Consider the following 22819-nt stretch of genomic DNA (forward strand, 5'->3'; position numbering starts at 1 on the left):
AGTTGCAAATGCCAAAAAAGATCTCCACATCCTTTCATAGGATAGTCTAGTAGCAGGTTTCTGTGCCATGTTTAGGAGCATGCAAATTCTCTCAGGTAAGTCAGTAAGTTGTTGGAAGAGGATTCTCCAGGCCATCGGCTGTGGGTTCTGCATGTCAGGATCATAGATCCTCCCTTGTTCTTGAGAGATGAGGTCTGGCCTTGTCACAGGATGCAGAGCAGTCGGGTGACCCAAGTTTGCCTCAGCCACCACACAGTGATAAAAATACTGTCCACATGGTGGAGTCAGATATTTTCAAGGACTCACACCCCTGCCTGGATACAACATATGGGACTGCATTGATCAGTGAAGCAAAAAGATCAACTGACAGAATTCTGCATACTGAAAAGATATAGTCCAGGCTGCCAGAGTGTATCTGCCATTTGTTAGAAATCCATGTTGAATGACTCAATGCATCTACCAGACATCTGTCTGTCCCTGCAATGTAGAAGCACTCAAAGAAATGTCCCTGTGTCCATATCTTCATTGCCAATGGCTCCACATGTGCCACCTTCATTCCACCCTGTTTATTTAGGTAAAACATCACCATAGCTCCTGTGACGACATGCACAAGCTATGTGGTCTTGAAAAACTGCAGTGTTTTTCCTACCACAGCAAGTTGAGACTTGGTGTGCTGGGAGTTTACTCTTGCACTTTAAACATTTATGAGAAAAAGACTTAAGGGCCATATGGCTGAAAAGGAACCAAATGACATCCTGACTGTAGGAGTGAAAATAATATAGCGAAAAAAGATTAAGAAACTGGGGAAAGGACCTTAGACCTATGAAAAAAAACATGTCAGATAAATGAAGAGAAGTTCCCACAAGGTTGCCACATGCAAAGAGAACTGAAGGCAAGGGCACAAATTCTTTAGGTATGTACGTGCTATAATGTTGGAGGATGTTTCCTGCCAGAGGGATCCTCTGCTATAGAAGCTTCACATGTTTGAAGTCCCTATGTGTGAATTGAGGGTTTACACCAGTTCAGAGCCCCTACATGTAATGCACAGTGACAAAAAGATGAACAAGCATGGAAAGCTGGTAGGCGCCTGATCATCTGCTAGCAGCAGTGAGACTTAGTGAGCAATTAACCAGTCCAATCATGGCTGGGATGTGTAAAAAGGCCCATTTTTTAAACTCAGCAACTGATGCTCCCTATCCAAACACTCATTTGCTGATGCAACAGTTCAGTGAATATAAAGCTCTTTGGTATGGTAGCCCACTGCCAAATTTCTCTGATCAAAGTGTATGCATTGCAACATTATCCTTAGGGTTTTTCTCCCCTTTCCCAAGGAGGCATGCAGCTATATGCATGTAAGAGGAATATATAGCAGTCATTATGATTTGGAACTGATTAGTGTTCTTCTCAGCTTGTGCTGCCTGCATATCCATATACCTACTGGAATTCAGTCCAGTATAGCCAGCATTCTTTATCCTGTCATTACGGTGCTGTTATTGCAAGAGAGAGAAAGCATTTAATACATAGGGCACCGAAGACCCAGATTACTCAAAGATCTCAGTCAAACAAAATGGCAATTGGAAAGATAAAGCTTGTTTAATGAGAACTTTATAATAAAATGTAATTCAAAACATTTCCATCAATAGATTTTAATACAGACATCTTTTTTTAAAGTGAACCTCAAGAAAATATCTGATAACAGCAGCTTGTCACTTATACATCAAAGAATGACTAAACTCTTAAAGAAAAAAGACAGCTCATAGCAGAATGAAAATAAACCAGATATAGAGAAATAAAAATCACAAGAAATTTAAAGACTAATACAGCCAATATAACAATTACAAGAACATACACCTGGAAATACATAACATTATAGCCTTGAGAAACTGTACTGTTATCCGGACAACGTTTAGTGAACCACATAACTAAAGGTTTGATAATACATTAATAAAATCACAAGCATGTCCATGAAACACTAGTGGGGTTCAGGTAGTATTCCTTTGAACAGAGCATGCACAACACGAATGGAGACTGCACAGCAAAAGAATGTGATGGATTATGCATAAGGGGTACAATTCAGAGAGACTTTCAGGCCCTGGAGACATGAAGGGAAGCTGTGCAAGGGCACTGCTGTTTCTCTTCTTCCCATCTTCAGCTTTTCTTTATTTTAATTTATCTTGTGGATTTTGCCCAATGAGTACTGGCCAACTGGCTATTAAATGTGCATGCAAGCATTTCATTCTGTTATGTGATCACTTCTTAAGTGCGGGTATTTACACAATCTATGAGCATTTCACATTTTAGTTTTAAATTACATATGCAGAGAGCTTTTCTTAAGTAGTACAGTTCAGATTCAGTGGCTAGCCACAAGAGTATTCATGGCCTATTTTACTCTTACTGATTTTTCAGAAATAAAGCAGCTCCGCACTGAATCCATTGATCCTGACTGCCTCCACATGGAACATCGATGTTGGTTACTACACAATCCCGCTCAGTGCTGGTGTAAACTGGCAAAGAGATGCACTCCTCAGGAGAATAGGGTCCATAAGCATTCTGTCAAGATGCAAATATTGCATTTGAATTTGAAGACATTAGGGTTGCAGTCATACACACTATTAACTGTGGGTGTTAATTACTGTAGACATGAATGCAATTGAACTCTAGAAAAATCAGTTTGAGATAAGGATGTTTATAATAAGAGAGGTAGGGCTGAAAATTGACTGTGATAACTTGCACAGAAGTATTGCACAGAAGATAATCCTGCACAGAAACTAGAAAAGCAATTAGATAAAAGAGCAGAACAGGAGTGGACACTGCATTCCTTGAAATAACAGGTAGTCTTTTGTCTGCAACATGTACCATCCATCGCCAAGATTCAGTGCAATGCAATGTGAATTCAGATACAAGTAACAATGTCCTCAATCCAGTGAGGCTGCCCTGGTGGAATTAAGACTGTAGGTGGTCCTGGGTGAAGAGAGCGCTCAGCCTCCATAATCAGTAACAGGGTCTTCCTGTGTGCCCATGTCTTTGAATGGTAATCCAGTTCTTTTTTTTTGGGGGGGGGGCAAACAATGTGATATCTTATTTATTTATGGATTTATTTATTTATGGATTTATATCCTGCCTTTTTCCTACAAAGGGCTCAAGGCAGCTTACATCATCTCTCCTCCTCCATCTTATCCCCACAACAACAACCCTGTGAGGTAGGTTGGGCTGAGAGTCTGTGACTGGCCCAAAGTCACCCAGTTGGCTCCATGGCTGAGTGGGGACTCGAACCCAGATCGTCTGAGTCCCAGTCTCATGCTCTTAACCACTACACCACACTGGCCCTCTTTCCAGCATTAGCCATGCACCTCTCTGTGCGTTATTATAGAATGCAATGAACGGCTGATGTGATTATTTGCAGACATTACCGACATGGTCTGTGACTAGGCCATAATGAAAAAACTTCTATAAACATTCCCTAAACATGTTTCTGTGTGGGAAAAATTCTGTCAATAGTTTGCCTAGAACTTCCCATAACAAATTATTTTCTGACAAATCCAATTTTGCTTACCCTTCAGCTTTTAAAATTTGGAAGTATTATAAACAACACTATCTTTATTCTCAAAACTGTCCCATTTAATTCAGTAGCAACACCACTGGATTCAGGATTATAGCCAAAGAAACAGAATTGACAGGTGATGACGTCACCCCAAGCATATTGCTCTCCAAATAATTTCTACTACATTCTAGAAGTCTGGTTATTCTTTCAGCAATAAGCTACCAGTTTATAGTTCCACAATACAAATCTATAGTTAAGGAAATTAGTATGCAAAACAAATTATCTGAGCTTTCCAATTCAGTATTTAATAAAGATGATCAATGTACCTGAATAACTGTATAGGATATAATTATTAATGTTTGGATTTTAATTTTTAATATATTGCTACATATTTGAATAATCTTTGAAAATATTATTAGTTATAATTAATACTAAGCGTACACTTAGATACTACTTACAGAGTGTTTAGAAATCCACTGTACATTTTTGTCAACTTAAGTATTATTTTCAGTTTATAAATATAGACAGTTCAAAAGAAACAAGTGAAAAATCCCCGGAGAGCCAAACTAGATATGGCACACAACCATGTGTTTCTTTTCCTTAACAAAATCAAATAAATAACAGCTGCTGTTTTTCAGCTAAGAAACAATCCTAAACTTTGTTTCATTCTCCCTGAGGAGAAAATATACAGGGTTCCTAATTTTTTCATCCATGTGTAGAAAAGCAGAGGAGGGGTAGGGGAATTCGGACACTGCGTGTTGTTGTTGTTGTTAGTTGCGAAGTTGTGTCCGACCCATCGTGACCCCATGGGCAACATTCCTCCAGGCCTTCCTATCCTCCACCATCCCCCGGAGTCCAATCAAGCTCACACCAACTGCTTCAGTGACTCCATCTAGCCACCTCATTCTCTGCCATCCCCTTCCTCTTTTGCCATCTATTGTTCCCAGCATTAGGTTCTTCTCCAGGGAGTCTTTCCTTCTCATTAGGTGGCCAAAGTATTTGAGTTTCATCTTTACTATCTGACCTTCTAAAGAGCAGTCAGGGTTGGCCTCCTCTAGGACTGACTGGTTTGATTGCCTTGCAGTCCAGGGGACTTGCAGGAGTCTCCGCCAGCACCATAATTCAAAGGCCTCAATCCTTTGGCGCTCAGCCTTCCTTATGGTCCAGCTTTCACAGCCATACATTGCAACTGGGAAAACCATAGCCTTGACTATATGCACTTTTGTTGGCAGGGTGATAGCTCTGCTTTTTAGTATGCTATTTAGATTTGCCATAGCTTTCCTCCCCAGGAGCAAGCGTCTTTTAATTTCTTGGCTGCAGTCCCCATCTGCGCTGATCTTGGACCCCAGGAAAATACAATCTGTCACTACCTCCATTTCTTCCCCATCTATTTGCCAGGAAGTGAGAGGACCGGATGCCATGATCTTAGTTTTCTTAATGTTGAGTTTCAAGCCAACTTTTGCTCTCTACTCCTTCACCCACATCAAGAGGCTCTTTAGGTCCTCTTCACTTTCTGCCATGAGAGTGGTATCATCTGCATATCTGAGGTTGTTAATAATTCTTCCAGCAATCTTAGTTCCAACTGGTGATTTATCTAGCCCCGCCTTTCTCATGATGTGCTCTGCATATAAGTTAAATAGGCAGGGCAACAGTATACAGCCTTGCCGAACTCCTTTCTCGGCATAAGAAGGAGAAGAACTCCCTGGAGAAGAGCCTAATGCTGGGAACAATTGATGGCAAAAGAAGAAGGGGACGGCAGAGGATGAGGTGGCTAGATGGAGTCACTGAAGCAGTTGGTGTGAGCTTAAGTGGACTCCGGGGGATGATGGAGGACAGGAAGGCCTGGAGGAATGTTGTCCATGGGATTGCGATGGGTCGGACACGCGACTAACAACAACAAAGTAATACCTGAGCCTTGATTGGGCATTCTATTTACTTGCAGATTACTCCTTGCATATGCAGCATGCTGACCGTTACAGTTGCTACTCTGGTGTTAGCTTGCTATGCAGCATAGCATTATTTTTGCATTACACAGATGGGCACAGGCACCATATTGCTTCTGAGGTCCTTTTCAGAAAAGATTCTCCATTCTGCTCTCACTCCAGGGTTGGCTCAAGAGGGAGTAAACTGATTGATTTGTCACACCTTAGACACCTTTCTTGTTTACAGCTCAGGGAACAGCCTGGGACAAGTGCATTTAAACTGCTCTGGTTCTTTGCAGAGAAAAACATTCTTGACCCAGGAATGCCAACACTGCCTGAAGAGAGGGCTCTTCTTTCTTCCTCATTTGGGGGGGGGGGAGGTTAGCACTATCGCCTCCCTTCCCTTTCCAATGCTTCTGCCTTCTTGGTTCCTACTGGGTACAACATCCCCTTCCTTAGCCACAGGTTGTGTTCATCCACCAGCGGGGCAGCTGTTCTCACCGATGGAGGCTTCTGATACTTAGGCACATAGGTAAGTCAGGAGATTAGGGAGCATACCCACAAATGACTCCAAGTTGTTATTATTATTATTATTATTAGAACATTTCTATCATTCGGTTCTTTGGGTCTTTCCAAAGTTATTACATCCACTGCTTCCATTTAGGCCTCCGAAAGCTGCTCCAGCCTAGCATCCCTGGCTGCAAAACTTTCAGTGCTTCTCAGCTGCACCTGTCAAAACTACAGCTGGAAACATTCAGCCGTTAATATATAGTGCTGCTTCAGCAATTCCTTAAACATCTCATAATCATATGCATCTGCCTTCTCTCAGTAAATCAGCCCACTCACCCCAGACTTGAGGACAAAGCATAACCATCCACTGATGGCCTACCACCCCATAATCCTCACAGGTGGTTTCAAACAAAGAGATGCTCAGAGCATTCTGCTTTTCTTTAAATGTTGGAAATGCTTTCCGATCCATCTGAGGACTTACTGGTTGATTCCATGGCCATCCTCAGCCAATGGTGGAGGCAGTGGCTGATGGAGGGGCAGCTAGACTTATGGCTTTACCAGTTTATGTTGCCAGCAGATTTATCTCACTTCTAGCTGCCAGTTGCCTTTTATCAGTTCTGCTTCACTTCTGCAATCTGACCCAACACCTTTCTTCCAATGTAGCTTCCCTCTCTCATCAACAGTAGACCTTTAAACCTCTTCCTATACCTTTGGATGAGCAAAAGCCTTAATCCCTACAGTGCACACTTTGCAGCCCTCCCCTTCCATCCTATCCTTAACCACAAAATAAACAGTCCAGGTGATGCAAAAAGATCCCATGCCAACTGCCCACTTCCTTGTCTTCCTTTCTTGACTGCTTTGGGTGAGTCAGCTATTTAACACCACATAATGGAAGGCCAGAGGAATCGGGATTCAACCTCCCATTGCTAGGCCAAACCAGGCTGGTGAAAGAGCCCAGCCCCTCAGTCTAGACACCAGATTTAGCACCGTAACTCACCTAAACATCAAGTCTAAGTAAGGTTCTTAAAACAAAGAAAGGAAGAGGGAGACTGGGATAGCAATCATAATACAGAAGTGCCAAGGCTACCTAGTGTCCCCGTCACAGGCACTTGGACTTCTTGGTGTTCCGCTGGAATGAAACAAGAAAACTAGTCCTACACTTTTAGTTACTTAGCACAGGGCTCCTCACAGCAAACGTCTCAAAAGTTTGTCAGGGAGAAAACACATCTCACCAATTACTTGGAGTACCTCCTGGAGCAGCTTATTTGTGAAATTAAGTCTTCTCTCTCTTCTGAGATCTCTGCTACAACAGCAATCTCAGTTTCCTGCAAACTTGTTTATAAGCTCACACAAAATCTGTTTGAAGGTGAAATATGCCATGACTACTGAGTTACCCTATTCCGTAACACATGCAATTTTTTTTAACAAAGTGCTTTATTCCTACATTTAGTGTAAGTTCTGCTGTATTGACTAATAAAACTAGGTATTATTTTTGTGCGGGGGAGGTAACTGGTAATTATTTGCTGACAGCTTCAAACTGACTCTCTTAAATTGAAGAAAACTTGAGAGCACATAACAACAACTAAGGGTGCAAACCACTGCTCTCTGTGTATGATGCACAGAAGGGACCAAACCTGGAGGCTTACATGAATCCAGTGCAATGTGTGATACAGTCCCTTAAAACTTAAAATGGGATGCCATTTGGATATGATAGAACCATCAGTCCCAGCCTTCTCCCTTCCCTGCCCTGGCACACATTTTTTTTTTTGTCTGACCTCAGAGATTTTGGCAGTGTGGTTCTTTTCATGCCAGTTATGAGGGGGCAGTGTGAGAGCTCCAAATTATACAGTGACCCCTCAAAACAATATCAGGAGACAATAGGATTTTGTCCTTTGTCTGTTCATGCATGTGTGTTTGCCCAAAGCAGTTCAAAGCTACAAGCATGTTATTAAATTTTACCTTTCTTTGCAATCAAGACAAGGCAGGTATGATCTGGAAACAAATAAAACCATTCCCTAGACCAATGCAAGAGGTGAAAATCTATTGGAAGAGCTAATTTGTCTTAACTTTGATATATGATAAACAATTATGGAAATCAGCCCAAGTCTGGCTCTAGTCAGTGAGAGCCCTTTATTGGTTAAGTGTGCTATATGTGTGATATAGCTTTAATGATTCATCCAGTTAACTGTTTTAAGACAATATTTAAGAAATGAAATTTAATTCTTATTCTGACAATACACCCCTGTATTTACAATACTATCTATTCATATGTATTATACCAACACCAAAAAGATGAATGAGTCCCTTGCAATGTATGAAACCAGATTTGCTTTTCGTCAGATATAAACCTTTAGCAAAAGGGATCATTCACTTTTGAATAGCAGGAATATAAGTTATTAAACTTGAAGGAATCTGGCCTAAAAAAAGGACATATTATATTGGAAACTTACTATAACAAAGGAAACCAATTACAGTGTTTAAAAGCTTAAGACCCTTAATAATGAAATACCTGTGGAATCCAAGCCATGTAGCAAGGAAGCACTGATGACACACTGGGAGAGTCATGCTGGTTCTCTGAAAGTCGATTTCCATCAAAACTGCAGCCTTCCAGTTGAAGACCACTGATCTGAGATGGAAGGATATAAAATATTCCAGTGTGTGTTAGTGATGGAAATGCAAGCAGTGATAGTAGTACCTTAACATAAGCTGATGCTAGATGGTTCATATAAATTAAAACAAATCTGCAGAAAATATTACAGAACAGAGCAGGAAGTGTGATTTTAAAATGTTTTAGATAAAGGCTACTACTTATTGGTTTGGATTTACATAGTTTATTGTGCTAGAGAAAAATACTTGCTTATGTCAGCATTAGTGGGAGTGTCAGGTGCCAGGCTGCACAGTAATGGAAATAGAAGAGCAAGAATCAAATAAACATTTATTAGCAGTGGTTGAGAAAGAGTAAAAACACATTCCAGAATAGGCATGGGTTCCTGTTGAGCACTTCGACACTTGACTTTCAAAGAATGGATTGAAGCATTGCATATTTTCTGCAGGTCAGAGAACTGTTTCCCCCATCACTATGTGTAGTGATAATGCACAAGAGGAATGAATAAAAGAAATCTTAACTTGAAAAAAAACCCAATGAGACCTACTGCTTCTTTCATTTATTCTGTTGGGATAACAGGTCTGTCAGTGTACTATTCAATAGGTGACAAGTTTTGAAAGCTTGTTTTTAGTAAGTAATCATTAAAGTAACACATGCAATTTTTGAACAAAGCGCTTTATTCCTACATTTAGTGGAAGTTATGTTCTCCTGCGCTGAATAATAAAACTAATTATGATGGGGAGGGGAACTGGTATTTTCTTCAAACCTGTATTTCTGAACCTCAGCTTTTAGTGAACCTATTTTAATATGCTTTTCAAAAGCAATGCTGATAATGAACCATCTGTTCCCATCTGCCATCTTCTGTAGAAGGCTCTACTTTATTGTATCATACAACTTCATTGCTTTTTGGGTTCTCAGTCAAATTTTGTGTCAACTGTCCTGGTGACTACAGAGGTCAACTGATTGCCTTCTGGTGTTTTCCACGAAAAACGATGTGGCACATTTGTCTAGGCTTGATAAAAGATGCCAACATGCAAAAAGTAGCTGAATATAGAGATTAATCCCTGATGGTGCCTGTGTAGTCAACTGCAAAAAACAATCTGGATCCCCTTGACTTATTGTATGCACTGGCAGGTGGACTAGCTTGGGAATAGTGGAGAAAAAAGTGCTCCTCTCTCACATTCCTTACCATATAGTAGTTTATTCTTCTGACTGCAGCATCTGAGTACAGAATGTTACTGAGAATTTAAGTGAAAACAGAACACTGGATACTCACCATGAAGGCTTGTTTCTTTCTAAACAAAAGAGGCATCTATGAGGTATTACCCCATACCCTCGCCCCCGCTCTAGGCTTTTATATAATGTAAAAATATAATGTGAACTATTCACCAACTATTTGACTTTTCCACATTTGGTTGAGTTACAATGTGGAATCAAAATGGCATTACTCTGTGATCAAAATGACATTAAATGGCATTACTACCATTTGATATAAACAAGATATTCAACAATGAGTAAGTGGAAATTATTCTTTTATTGTAGCACAAAAGGTAAAGTTAAAACAAGCCGGCACTTGTTGGTTGCATAAGTATTCACTCCTCTTACTCAATAAAAACACCTTTGCCAGCCTTTCCATCTGAACATCTGAGTAAGTCTCTATAAACTGTGCACATCTGTATCGTGCAATGTTTGCCCATTCTTCCTAGCTAAACTGCTCCAGCTTCTTCAGGCTGGATGGGGACTGTTGGTGAACAGCAATTTTCAAGTTTTGCCACAGATTCTCAGCTGAACCAAGAATCTGGTCATTCAAATACATTCAAGGGTGTGTTTTAAAACACTCTAGTGTTGCCCTGGCTGTGTGCTTAGGGTCACTGTCTTCCTGGTCTGTAAACTTATATCACCAAACACATAACGCCACTTCTGGTCTCTTGCATAGAATGCCTATGTCAGTGATGGCGAACCTTTTAGAGACCGAGTGCCCAAACTGCAACACAAAATCCATTTATTTATCACAATGTGCCAACGCTACAATAAAACCTGAAAACTGAGGTTTTAGTTTAGAAAAAACAACTCACAGTCAGTCCAAGCAAATATGTACCTATTTCTGGCAGCACACTGACTGGCCATGCGAAAGCTTGGACAAGTGGCAGCTAATGAGTCGTGGCGGGTGATGTCATTGCCTAACGCCGCTACACTTTTCTGAGCATGCGCATGGCCCCTATGTGCGCTGTTATCCGATGCTCAGCTGTTGGGGCGACTTGGCCCACGTGCTGACAGAGAGGGCTCTGCATGGCAGCTGTGGCATGGGTGCCATAGCTCTGCTACCACTGGCCTAACCCTACCCTGGTGCACTCCCCTAACCCTAATATACAGGTAAAATACCATAGAAGAGATGGTGATTTTGAATGGGCCTTCTTTGAGTAGCTTTTGTTGCACAGCTCATTATTTCTGCCCATTCTAAACAAATTTCAACCATCAAAATCATGCCAGGACACCTCATTTTTGAAACCCTAACCCTACTCTGGTGCACACCCTTAACCCTAATATAGGGCTAAAGTTCCAATGAAAAGAGGGCGATTTTGAAAAAGCGTCCCATGAGTAGCTGTTTCTGCACATCTCAACATTTCTGCCCATTCTAAACACATTCCAACCATCAAAATCATACCAGGACACCTTGTTTTTGTAACCAAACCCTACCCTGGTGCACACCAGAACTCTAATACAGGGCTAAAGTTCCATTGAAAATGGGACGAATTTGAAAAAGCCTTCCTTGAGTAGCTTTTTCTGCACAGCTCAGCATTTCGTTTTTCTACTTCAATAAAACCTGAAAACTGAGGTTTTAGTTTAGAAAAAACAACGGACAGTCAGTCCAAGCAAATATGTACATATTTTTGGCAGCACACTGACCAGCCATACGAAAGCTCGGATGAGTCACGGCTAATGAGTTGTGGCTCGTGACATCATCGCCTGGCGCCGCCACTCCTTTCTGAGCATGCACAGGGCCCCATGTGTGTTGTTATCCAATGCTCGGCTGTTGGGGTGATGCTGGGGCGACTTGGCTTGCGTGCCGACAGAGAGGGCTCTGTGTGCCCGCTGTGGCACACCTGCCATTGGTTTGCCACTACTGGCCTATGTGCTTCCGAGCCTGAATCAAGGTACTGTTTTAATCTCTAAAACTGTACAGGGCTTGGGACCAGAGTACTTGATGAGATGCCTCTCCCAACGTCAATCTACCCACACACTATGATCAACATCTGGGGCATTATTCTGAGTTTCAAGTTCAAAGGAGGCTCAAGAGGAGGCAACATGAGGGAAGGCTTTCATAGTACGGGCTCCTACTGAGATCTGGCTGGTGCAAACTTTGTAATCCTTTCAGTGCCAAGTTCAGATAGCCCTGTGTGCTGAGTTACTGAAAGAGGTTAGGCTTAGGGTTAGCAGCTGTGCTTCATTTTAAATACAGTTGTAGCTGTAAACAATCTAAGTTTTTCATTAAATGTAATAGCATTTTTAAATGTAGCATTATGAAAAACAGCATTTTTATTGTGTTATGGTACTGCTAGGAACTGTTGTAAACCATCCAAACACCTTCAGTTATTGGGTGGTATAAAATTAAATAAATAGGCAAATTTATTTATTCACTCTATTAGATCAGCTGACCATTTCTAAAATTGAAATCCTAAAACCCTAAAATTTCTAAAATTGTGGGAACAAAAGTAGGAATGAAAAGAGGGTTTGCTGGGATCAATGAAAGGAAGTAAAAGGTTTGGGAAATGCTTGTCTTTCATAAATGAATTGGCATTGCATTGTTATCTTTCATCTCAACTAGGATGTCCTCTAAGGCCTCCTCCCCAAAGACGTGTGATTCTTTAAAGAGAGCAGATCCCAGATTCCCTTTAGAATAGGCATCTCCTGTCCATACTACAGAGAATGCCTGACAATGGCTGTAGCCTCAATACTCAGCCATGAAAATTACTGCATGCTGAATTTCATCTGCAATGAAGGTGGGAGGCTTGTACAATTTAACTAGCCCTTGGCTTAGTGTAGACCTGTCCGTGTCTTTGTTACCCAAATATTCTTCTATCTAAAAAAGAAAGGCTCTCTCAAAAAACAAGGAAGTGGAAGAAGCTCCAGGCAGCAAGACATGCTCTTCTGGGGGCTGTTTTAGAGCATTGTTTGCCATGGTCCATTTCAAATATCCATCTTTAGGATTAATGACAACTGAAATCAATGTTGCCACATGGGCATTCATTAATGGCACCTTTAAGGCTTCTATAAAATGCTGAGGAAAAGCATAGGATTTTTGGATCATGCCTATGGCTTTCCTACATTTAGAGGGACCCAGTCCCCCCGTGCCCTGACCAAATTTTTGAAGTATGACAGATACATCTTGTCTCTGGTAAAAAGGTCTCTCCTTTCAATGTTGGTGTGTCAAAAATCTTGTAGAGCGTCCTTCATGCCTGAAACAGCCATGGCCTTCATTAGCAAGGGAGAAAATAAACTACCAATGATAGCTAGCTTCTTTCAACACCACTGTGTCAGACCTAACCAAGCTCTCCATCTTAAAAAGGAACAGAATATGATTCAATATGGGCCAATTTTGTTGTTCTGGACATATGCTGTTTCTACCTTCTCTTCAGGATCATCCCTTGGGTCAGGGGACTCCTCCTCAAACTCCTGAGAAGAGTGGGGCACCTGCTTTCTGATGCAATTTGGTGACTAGGTATAAAGAGGAGGGCAATTTGAGAAAGGCAGAGAACAAGGGAAAGAGACCAAACTGCAGGGGGACTAACTCTCCCCCAAAAGGTAGATAAAACAGCTCCATACTTTAGATAGAAAGTCATTTGGTTTCTTTACAGCCCTCACTGAGGAATGGCTGGAAACTAATGAGCATGTATGTGTTGTAGCACTGAGGTAAGACACTTGCTTTGTGAGCCGGAAATTGATGGAAAACAGCCATGAGCTCTAAGTCAGCATCTCCATTAGACCCACTGATACTTCCATGACCAAGTGGCTTGGTATGCCACCACTCTAGGTCTAGGAGATGTATAGCATGCTTCAGGTCATCAAAATAGATAGCTTTCAAAATGGTGGCTGCAAAAAAAAAAAAAAAAGTCTAGGGAGGGAAGGGCAGTTACCTGCATCCCTCACATAACATTTATTTATTTGCTCTTGTCTCTGACAGAGCTAACATAACGTCAGTGAGGTCCTCAGGGGCCTTGCCTTGCAGCTCTTGTCAAAGGTGGTGGTAGTCAGAGACCTCTGCAGCTGCTTCACTGGAAGTTTGAACCTGCCACTATTTATTCATGTGCTTGATAATTCTTATGATTTGAATATATCTAACATCTGTGTAAACAAATTTCTTGAATGGCTGCAGCCAATGGTCACATAAACTTTCACTCAAAAGGAGAGGGAGCAGTTCAGATGAAAATCTGGAGGAATATTTTAGTGGAGCTGGCAAATAATAAACAAAAAAGGTGCAACAGAAGCAATTAAGTTGTTTGCAAGCTTTTCACTGGGTGAAGGCAGGACATAAATTAGAGGGAAGAGATAGAAGAACTAGTCCAAAGTCCTGGGCAGCAGCGGGCGGGGGGCATAATGCATCATGGATTCCTCCTTTCTAAAACAAGGAATGCAGCTTCAGATTTCATAGCTGATCATGTATTTCTCAGGCTTTATTCCAGAAAGATATGTGAGATAACACATTATAAAATATATACTAACTTCAGAGTTCAAGTTCTTCACAGTATACACTGAATAATTATTAGGTGTTATTGTGCTCTCGGGGACAGACCACAAGGAACTATGTTTCATTCTAAATAAGTGTTCATAAGCTTTTAATATCTTTGATCACAACTCAGATAAGTATCAGAAGCACATCTTATAGAAGTCTGTAAACCTGGGTGTCTTCCTATATATTGTATATCATTGCTACATTTTCTCTTAAGTCTTTATATTTTGCTTTGAGTAAATTCACCATATTGTCAGAACGTCCCCTTACAACAATTTTTCCTCCTTGATTTCCTAATGATTTAAAATATTTCAGGAGGCACGAGTGGCTGCTGACAGGTTAGTCAGTGTATTTCCATGTGGGCATGAAATTGTCAGGTAAGAGTTTCAGTGCAAGTAATTCTAAATGTCATTAAGCAAGATATAATTATGTACAAATTGATTTTGAATCAAAAATTCATCACAGTGTTAGCAGAAAGTACTGTTCCCCTAATCATGCCTTGAGGTTATCTGTTGAATTAATCATCCTTTTCAGGGTTGATAATCCCTTTGGACCAAGCAGTGAAGTTGGTTCAGTGTGCCTGATTAAATGGACATCTGCACTTCAAATTGTCTGCCAAAGATGATCCCAAAGTTTATTAGATGACCTTTAAAGATTCATTTGTTAAATCATATTAAAAGTCCGAATGGTTAAAAAGTAGGTTAATACTTTTAGTTAGGCCATTGTGGTATAGTGGTTAAAAGTGCAGTACTGGGTGGGACTCAGGTGACCTGGGTTCTAGTTTGAGCTTGGCCATGGAGCCAACAGGGTGACTTTGGGCCAGTCAGAGACTCAACACAACCCACCTCACAGGGGTGTTGCTGTGCAGCTAAAACTGAGAGCAGGAGAGGGAGAATGAGCCTCTTTAAACTTGTAAGAAAAAAGCAGGATATAAATAAAATAAATAGGCAATCTTCATTCAAGATTTATAATTTGTAGGACCCAGTGTTCAGTAAGTCACAAGAAATTCCTTTGCTACTGTCACTAGCATTCTTCTCATACTCAGTTTCTTTTAACGTAGACATTTTCTTGTTGTGCCTATAATGCCGTATCCCATTGGGCGTGCTAGTCTTAGAAATGCTATTCCTGCTATGATGATTTTTTTCCTCTCCTTCTTTAAAAAGAAGCTAGAGCCTGCTGCCAGGCTCCTCCCATTACTAGGACTACAGGTTGCTAATGCTTACCTGTTCATAATCTCCCTTTACAGTGGAGCCACTTTCTGGTCAGAATCATCTTAAAGAAGCAAAGTTTGCCTTGGCTACGACAAGAGATTCTAGTGACATTTTAGTGATTTCTATATCAGTCTACAGACTTGCCTGCTTGTCTCACAGAAGCAGTGCAAGACATTTTCATTCCAAATGACTTTTAAAAAGTTCCCAGTGAAAGAAAGTGACAGGATAGGGTACTTAGCATATTGTCACCTACCCCATGCTCATGGAATGGAGTGGGTTGTAAGTCCAGTTAAGGAAATTAACCATTTCTTTTACAGATGAAAAGACTACTGCAGCTTCAGCAAATGAGATAAAATTTGAAAGCATGGAGTATTGCTCAGCTGTAGGGCAGTACAGAAATGAAATTAATATTAATAAGAATAAGAATAATACCTGAACCTGGAGCTTTGCTTCTCTTATTTGACCCTTCCAAGATGCTGTAAACTTTAGGCTGTCCACTGAACAGCTCATCACCCTGGATGAGATAAAGCAAATGAAAATTTAGATGCTGAATGATACTAGGAAAGTACAAATTTTAAACAGATCAGATTCCTCTGCTGAGGAGTAAGGGGACAGTGTAAAATACAGAAGAGAGCGCAGAAGAAAAAGTACAGTTGTACTGGGAATATCAGTTTTCTGTGTCCCATGGAGGGCATTCTCCATCTCAGAACAACACCTCCTCCTGGAGGTTGTAGGTAGGAATTCACATCTAATTTATTTCTCAAGCGGGAGGAGCTCTTCTATTTCCAAAGCAGACTGGAAAAAACAAATGCCCCTCACTAATCTAGTAGAACAAAGACAAATGAATTACATGGCTAATCCATGTCAAACTACAATCAGATATGCAAAGTAACAACAAGACACAGAAGTTAAGCAGAATTCTTAAAAGTTGACTACCACCCCCACATGAAGCAATGGCAGATGCTACTGCGTTATGAAAAATTTAATGATTTATATTCAACTATTCACATTTCCCTGTATGACAGGAAAATGACTGGGGTGCACTGTACTCTGCGGGACTCAGAAAACTGAAATTCAAGGTAATAATTTCCTTTCTGTCCTGAGTCACACAGAGGGGATTCTCCACCCCACGAAATTTTAGAGCTCTGAAAACTACTGTTGCTCCAGTGATGAGAAATTCCAGCTAAAATCTGATAGCAGAGAGGGTAGAATCCTGACTTATGTGACATCTGAGCTACTCCTATCTAGCAAGGTCACCACATGTTGCCCTTTCAATCGATTAATGATAACCTTTTCCTTGATTGGCCAGAGACTATTTCCATGGTTGCACTGGTACAGTCTGGACCAACCAGTGCTATCTGCAAGTATTATTGATGTATATCTTGTAGCTTGTCACTGCTGGGGTTGATGCCCAGCACCATCAAAACAAAGTCCTACTTAATACAGCAGCTGCCAACTACCATGCAGAGAAACACTGTTCCTTCACTGTTCCTGCACTTAGAACTATTCCATCTTAGAATATCTTTTCTTTCAGATATTCAGCTGAGTATAATATAAGCATCCTAAAGAACAGAGGGACTCCTACTCATATTTAAAAGCTATTCTTACAAATATGTAGGTTCTACTGAAATGAATCAAATTTATACTCAAGTAAGCAGGGTTAGCAGTGCTCTGTTCTTCTGACATTTAGACTTGATTGGAATTTGTGTTCGAGCTTGCACCAAATCTAGACCGTGGTCTAACTCTGCATTTTGCATTCTGTGATGTCATTTCTCTCTTTGCCTATGGCACTCTATTGGCATTGATTAAATTCTAACTGTTAAAGTCTACATTCTGTTTCTTTTGACATTCCTTGCAATGGAACCTTGAAACAATGAAGGAAGTAGAAAAGATCAACAAATGTAAGGATGTTTCACTGAAGATGAAGACCAAGTTCAACCACACTATTGTGCAGCTGTGAAATCTGGACTGTGAAGAAACCAAACAGGGAGAAAACTGATGTACTCAAAACATAGTGCTAGAGGAAAGGTCTGTGAATACCTGTTACAGAAAGGCAAATGAGTGCGTCCTAGATCAAATCAAATCAAATCAAATCAAATCAAATCAAATCAGAAATTTCCCTGGAATCAAAAATGACAAAACTGAAGCTGCCATAGTTTGGCATATCATGTGAAGGCAAGACTCATTAGAGAAGGCAGTCATGCTAGGGAAAGTCAAGTGCAGAAGAAGAAAAGGAAGACCAAATATGGAGATGGGTTGACTCCATAAAAGAATCATAGCCCTGAGTTTAGAGGGGTTGAGAAGGGCTGTGATGGCCATTTTGGAGGACATTCATAGGGTCACAATAAATTGAAGATGACTTAATGGACATAACAACAAACATGGTTAAAAACAATGATCAAGGCAACTTGTATTAAATATAAAACCTAAAGGTTGGATGCAGTTTTAGGTTCATGCTGGGCTGGTAGAAACAGACATTTCAGCTTAAAATCAATAAAGAGAGTAAGACCATCAGTATGAATTTTTCTTCAGGCAAATTAAAAATTTGTGCAAATTAAAAAAAAAGTTTTAGTAAGATAGTAGAAGGCAGGAAGAAATGGAGACCAACTGAACTTTCTGCAAAAGTAAGCTAAACAGTTTAGTCTACCTTTGGACAGTAAAAGTGCAGCAATCTCAGATAATAAAAGAATGGCAATGGTACTAACAAGTTCATAAAATGGCATGGCAACCAATTCACTTACCTTGCAGTCTCCTGTCGTAGGGCATTTAGAAATGTGTCTGGATGGAAAAGTTCTGCGAGATCAAGAGTATCTGAGAGCAGGGTCTGCTTTTCCGCTTTACTTACCCAGTTCTACAAAAATAACATTGAACATTAATTCAGGGGGGAAAAAACACCCAACTTGCTTATCAGAAATTGTCTTAAATTTTGAACAGGTCATAGATGCATATTATTTATTAATTTTATTTATTTAAAACATTTCTATGCCGCCCCCATCGCAACAAAACCTCGGGGTGGCTCACAACATAATTAAAAACATAAAAATAACACTAAATACAATTAAGATTAAAAAGCCCAATAACATCTCGGCTAAAAATTTAAAATCCTATAAATACATAATAAATTAACAATTAAAATAAGTTTTAAATAAAAAGGTCTTAGCCTGGCGCCGAAAAACAAATAACGACGGTGCCAGGCGGACCCCTCTGGGGAGCGCATCCTATAGGTGGGGCGCCACCACAGAGAAAGCCCTCCTTTGGGTACTCACCATCCTAATCTCATTCACGGAGGGTTCCCAGAGAAGGGCATCTGTTGCCGATCTCAGGGGGCAGGAGGGCATATATGGACACAAGCGTTCCTTTAGATAACCAGGTAGGATACCTACCCTATATATAGTTATACAGTACATATACTCCACTGAATTCAATAGGAATTAATGTATAAGCATGCACAAGTTGGTAGTTTTTGAGATAAAAACTATGTATTTTGAAGTTTATTTGATAGTTTATTCTCATGACTGGATTATCAATACAGATTAATATTGCACAATGTTGTTAGGTGTTTTTAACTAACGAGACACTTCATGGCATATATAGAGAGGTGTTCATGTAGCATGCACTATCACATGAAGAACAGGAATGTTTTACTTTACTCATAACCCCCATTCTGGGAAATGTCAGAAGGAAAGTGTATGACATTGGAACCCATCCCCTTTACATCAAAAGAAAGAAGTAGGAATGAGAAGAGTTTTGTGAATACTCTGGACTGACAGAAATCAGATCAAGGCAGAACTTCCCTGGAAGCAAAAATGACAAAACTGAGGTTGTCATACTTTGGACACATGATAAAACAAGATGAACTGGAGAAGACAATCTTACTAGGAAAAGTCAAAGGCAGAGGAATACCACGTATGAGATGGGTTGACTCCATGTGGGAAGCCAAAGCCTGGAATGTAGAAGAATTGAGCAGGGCTGCCATGGATAGGATATTTTAGAAAGTCATGTCCTATTCTCAGAAAGGTAAATCCTACTACACTGGTATCTAGTTGAACCATAAAGAAAAGGAACAAAATGAAACTAAATCAATGCTTGAAAAATAAGGAGATATGCTTGTGTTTTATCAGAATGGACTAACTATTTAGAAAGTCCTGAGGTGTCACTGTAAGGGCTGTTGTCTCTTCTCCACGTTAATTTGGTGCACCACCAAAAGCACCATTATCTTGGTTTATTTATGTATCATATTTGTATCCCACCTTTTTCTAACAGGAATCCTAGATGGCTTAGAGAGTCCTCTGACTCTCCATTTTATCCTCAGAAAAACCTTGTAAGGTAAACTAGGCCAAGAATCAGTGACTGGTCCAAAGTCACTCAGTAAACTTTATGACTGAGTGGAAATAGTACCCAGATCTCTTAAGCCCCACAGCAACCCAAATCACTACGCCATACTTGGTTACAAGAACTGTAGGTACAAGAGTATGAATGCAGAACCCTGAACTGATACAGTTTGTTCTAAGCCAGTCTTCCCCAAACTGGTACCCTGGACTGGTAGGGAGTTTTTGCAAAATGCTTCCAATAAAATATCAGTAAACTTCAGGTTCATGAAAAGATCATGCATCTCACCAAAGAGAAAATGCTTGGGTTCTGCTTTGCATTTTGCTTCAGAAATGTGAAAAGAGTCTTACACATTCTCCTGTCAGCACTTCACTGAACAACTCCTTCCTTTCTATAGTCATATGACATATGACTTTAATGGAAGGGGACAAAAATTGTGCTGCCTTCTTTAGGCTCCTTCTCTCTCAATCGTCTGCTTTCTTTAAAAAAGCGCAATACAACACCCAGCTTTGCTTGCTGAAAATACATCAAATCTCTAAACAGTTACTATCTTCTTAGCTACCTCTTTTATTCATTTGGGCTTCACGATCCTCTTCTGCTTCATGCTGAGCAAAACATGTTGATCCTCTCAGCAAAGAGGCACAGGCTTCCCTGATGGAGGCAAACATACTACCCATCCCATGCAGCCGGCCCCTTGCATTTAAATATCTATTTATATTTTTATATATATATATGTATGTATATGTATGTATGTATGTATGTATATGTATGTATGTGTGTATGTGTGTGTGTGTGTGTGTGTGTGTGTGTGTGTGTGTGTGTGTATATATATATATAATTTGTATGCCGTCCATTACTTGTGTCTCTGGACAGCTTACAACATAAATCAGAATAAAATAGATAAACTGACTATTCCACGCTGGCTGTAATTAATAAAATACAAACAATAAAATCAATTACCATTAATGCATATTAAAATATTGATTAAATAAAAAGGACTTGACCTGACGCCAAAAAACATATAATGACAGCGCCAGGCAGACCTCTCTTGGGAGAGCATTCCATAGTTGGGGCACCACCGCAGAGAAGGCCCTCCTCCAGGTACTCTGTCTCCTAACGTCTTTCACAGAGTGTTCCCGGAGAAGGACTTCTGTTGCCGATCTCAAGGGGCAGGAGGGCAAATAGGGAAAAAAGGCATTCCTTTAGGTATCCTGGTCCCAAGCTGTTTAGGGCTTTATAGGTAATAACCAGAACCTTGAATTGAGCCCAGACTTCGATGGGAAGCCAATGGAACTGATAGAGGACTGGGGTTATATGAGAATATATGACGAATATATATGAGAATCCTATATATGATAGGATCTGAGAACTTTTAGACAAGTTTCATCAGAAGACCTGTTTCAATGCTTCACTAGTTGGCTCCAGTTCAATTCTCTGGTTCTATCTTTTGCCTGGGCTGTTTGATCATGTAGCAAAGTGTGGAAAGCAGGCTGGCTAGCTTCATCTAAACATATTTCTTCTCTTCTAAAATACTGCTAGTTTTGTAGCACTAAAGCATAGCTGGGAAAGCCAATAAAACTATAATATCACTAAATATATTGTGATTTGCTTTTCTATCACTGTGAAAACATATTGCTCTTTCAAACACAGACATTTAATCAAATGACCTTTAAATGCATCACAACACAGATTACAAATGTTCATCCCAGACAATTAAGACTTTGAGGGCTTTTTCTTTTCTATAATACATCGAGCATATCTGCATGATTTTTTAAAAAATAATTAACTTACAGTTGTTGATAGCATGATTGTAACTGCCATTCCCCATTACAAAGAAAGAACTTTGTAATTGCAGCACTTGACAATAACATTTTGGCTTCATTGTAGTTCAAAGTTATAACTTTTTAGCTTCTTTTTAATAATGTCTACAAATTTGGTTGGGAGGCTGATATGGTGTGAGGGAGTATCAAGAAGAAAACCTGTCCAAATATCCAGCTTAAAGGCACATTCTTTTTGAGACAGGTTCTATCATGCCCTGGGTAACTATAGCCCACTTTCAGAAATTTATGAATATTATACGTGATACCAGCCTGGCAAATCCTTGCTGAGCACCAGACAGTTGGGCATATTTCACTTGGGACTTAAGCGATTTGAGATGTGAATGTTGGAAAAGAAACTGAGTTCTGAGCTTTGAAGGAAGTATGGTGGCAACGTTTTTTTTCTTCCTTCTTCACAGCAGGAAACAGTTCTGTATCTTGGCTTTTGTTATGACCGGAACTATGGATTTAAAGGAGTTTTTGCCTAAAAAGACAATGCTAGACCAATTCACCTTGGGCTATTCACCTGTTCTCCACCTCTATACCCAAGTATTCCTGCTGGTAGCTTAGTAGAAAAAAGCCCAACACTTTCATCTTGTAAACCAAATAAATGTGATTTAAGATAAAATGAACAGTTTCTGGCAAAGAAAAACTTGGCTGCAATGGTCAGGCTTCTTGTACTTTGGATGTTAATTTGCTGTCTTAAGAATCAAGTGAGAAGACATGAATTAAGTAGTTGCTGTCTGGAGTTAAGTTTCATGAGTTCATTGTTCGTGAGTCTGCTTATTTTATCACTCACTGGGATAAGGAAAGAGATAGTTGTGTTCTGTGCCAGGTGGTTTGGGGCAGAGAGATGTCTAACCCTAACCAACAACCCAGTGTATTTCCTTTTGCTTTACCACTCACTGAACAAACTGGGACAAGGGTGGAGACAATGTCCAGTAGGATTGTACTAGAAAAGGTTTGATCAAGGGAATACCTAGTCTTCACTGGTACTGTCTTTGGCTCTCTCAAATTACTCCTTTCTCCAACTGTCCTTCTCTCTTTTAAGATTATAAAAACGGAGCCAAGTTGGATTCTCCTTCCGCACTGAAGTCAGAATGGTAGAACATAAGCTCCTCCAGTTCAACTTGAAACTGGAGCTGGCCTTCCTGGG

General features: G+C 40.2%; 1 protein-coding gene across 2 annotated transcripts in view; it reads right to left on the reverse strand.

The window, feature by feature from the left end:
* Window positions 1-1604: 1604 nt before the first annotated feature.
* The window catches only part of DYNC2H1 (dynein cytoplasmic 2 heavy chain 1), a 183776-nt gene continuing 162561 nt past the window's right edge, over window positions 1605-22819 (reverse strand). For both annotated transcript variants that reach the window (XM_044442351.1, XM_044442350.1), the window contains 4 exons: window positions 18259-18368; window positions 15950-16031; window positions 8483-8599; window positions 1605-2550 (listed from right to left, as the gene is read on the reverse strand). In XM_044442351.1, the coding sequence (XP_044298286.1) occupies window positions 2392-2550; window positions 8483-8599; window positions 15950-16031; window positions 18259-18368 (468 nt within the window). In that variant the 3' untranslated portion in view covers window positions 1605-2391. The remainder of the gene's footprint in view (window positions 2551-8482; window positions 8600-15949; window positions 16032-18258; window positions 18369-22819) is intronic.

Source organism: Varanus komodoensis, unplaced genomic scaffold, assembly GCF_004798865.1.
Source record: "Varanus komodoensis strain SLA01 unplaced genomic scaffold, ASM479886v1 scaffold4, whole genome shotgun sequence".
NCBI lineage: Eukaryota > Metazoa > Chordata > Lepidosauria > Squamata > Varanidae > Varanus > Varanus komodoensis.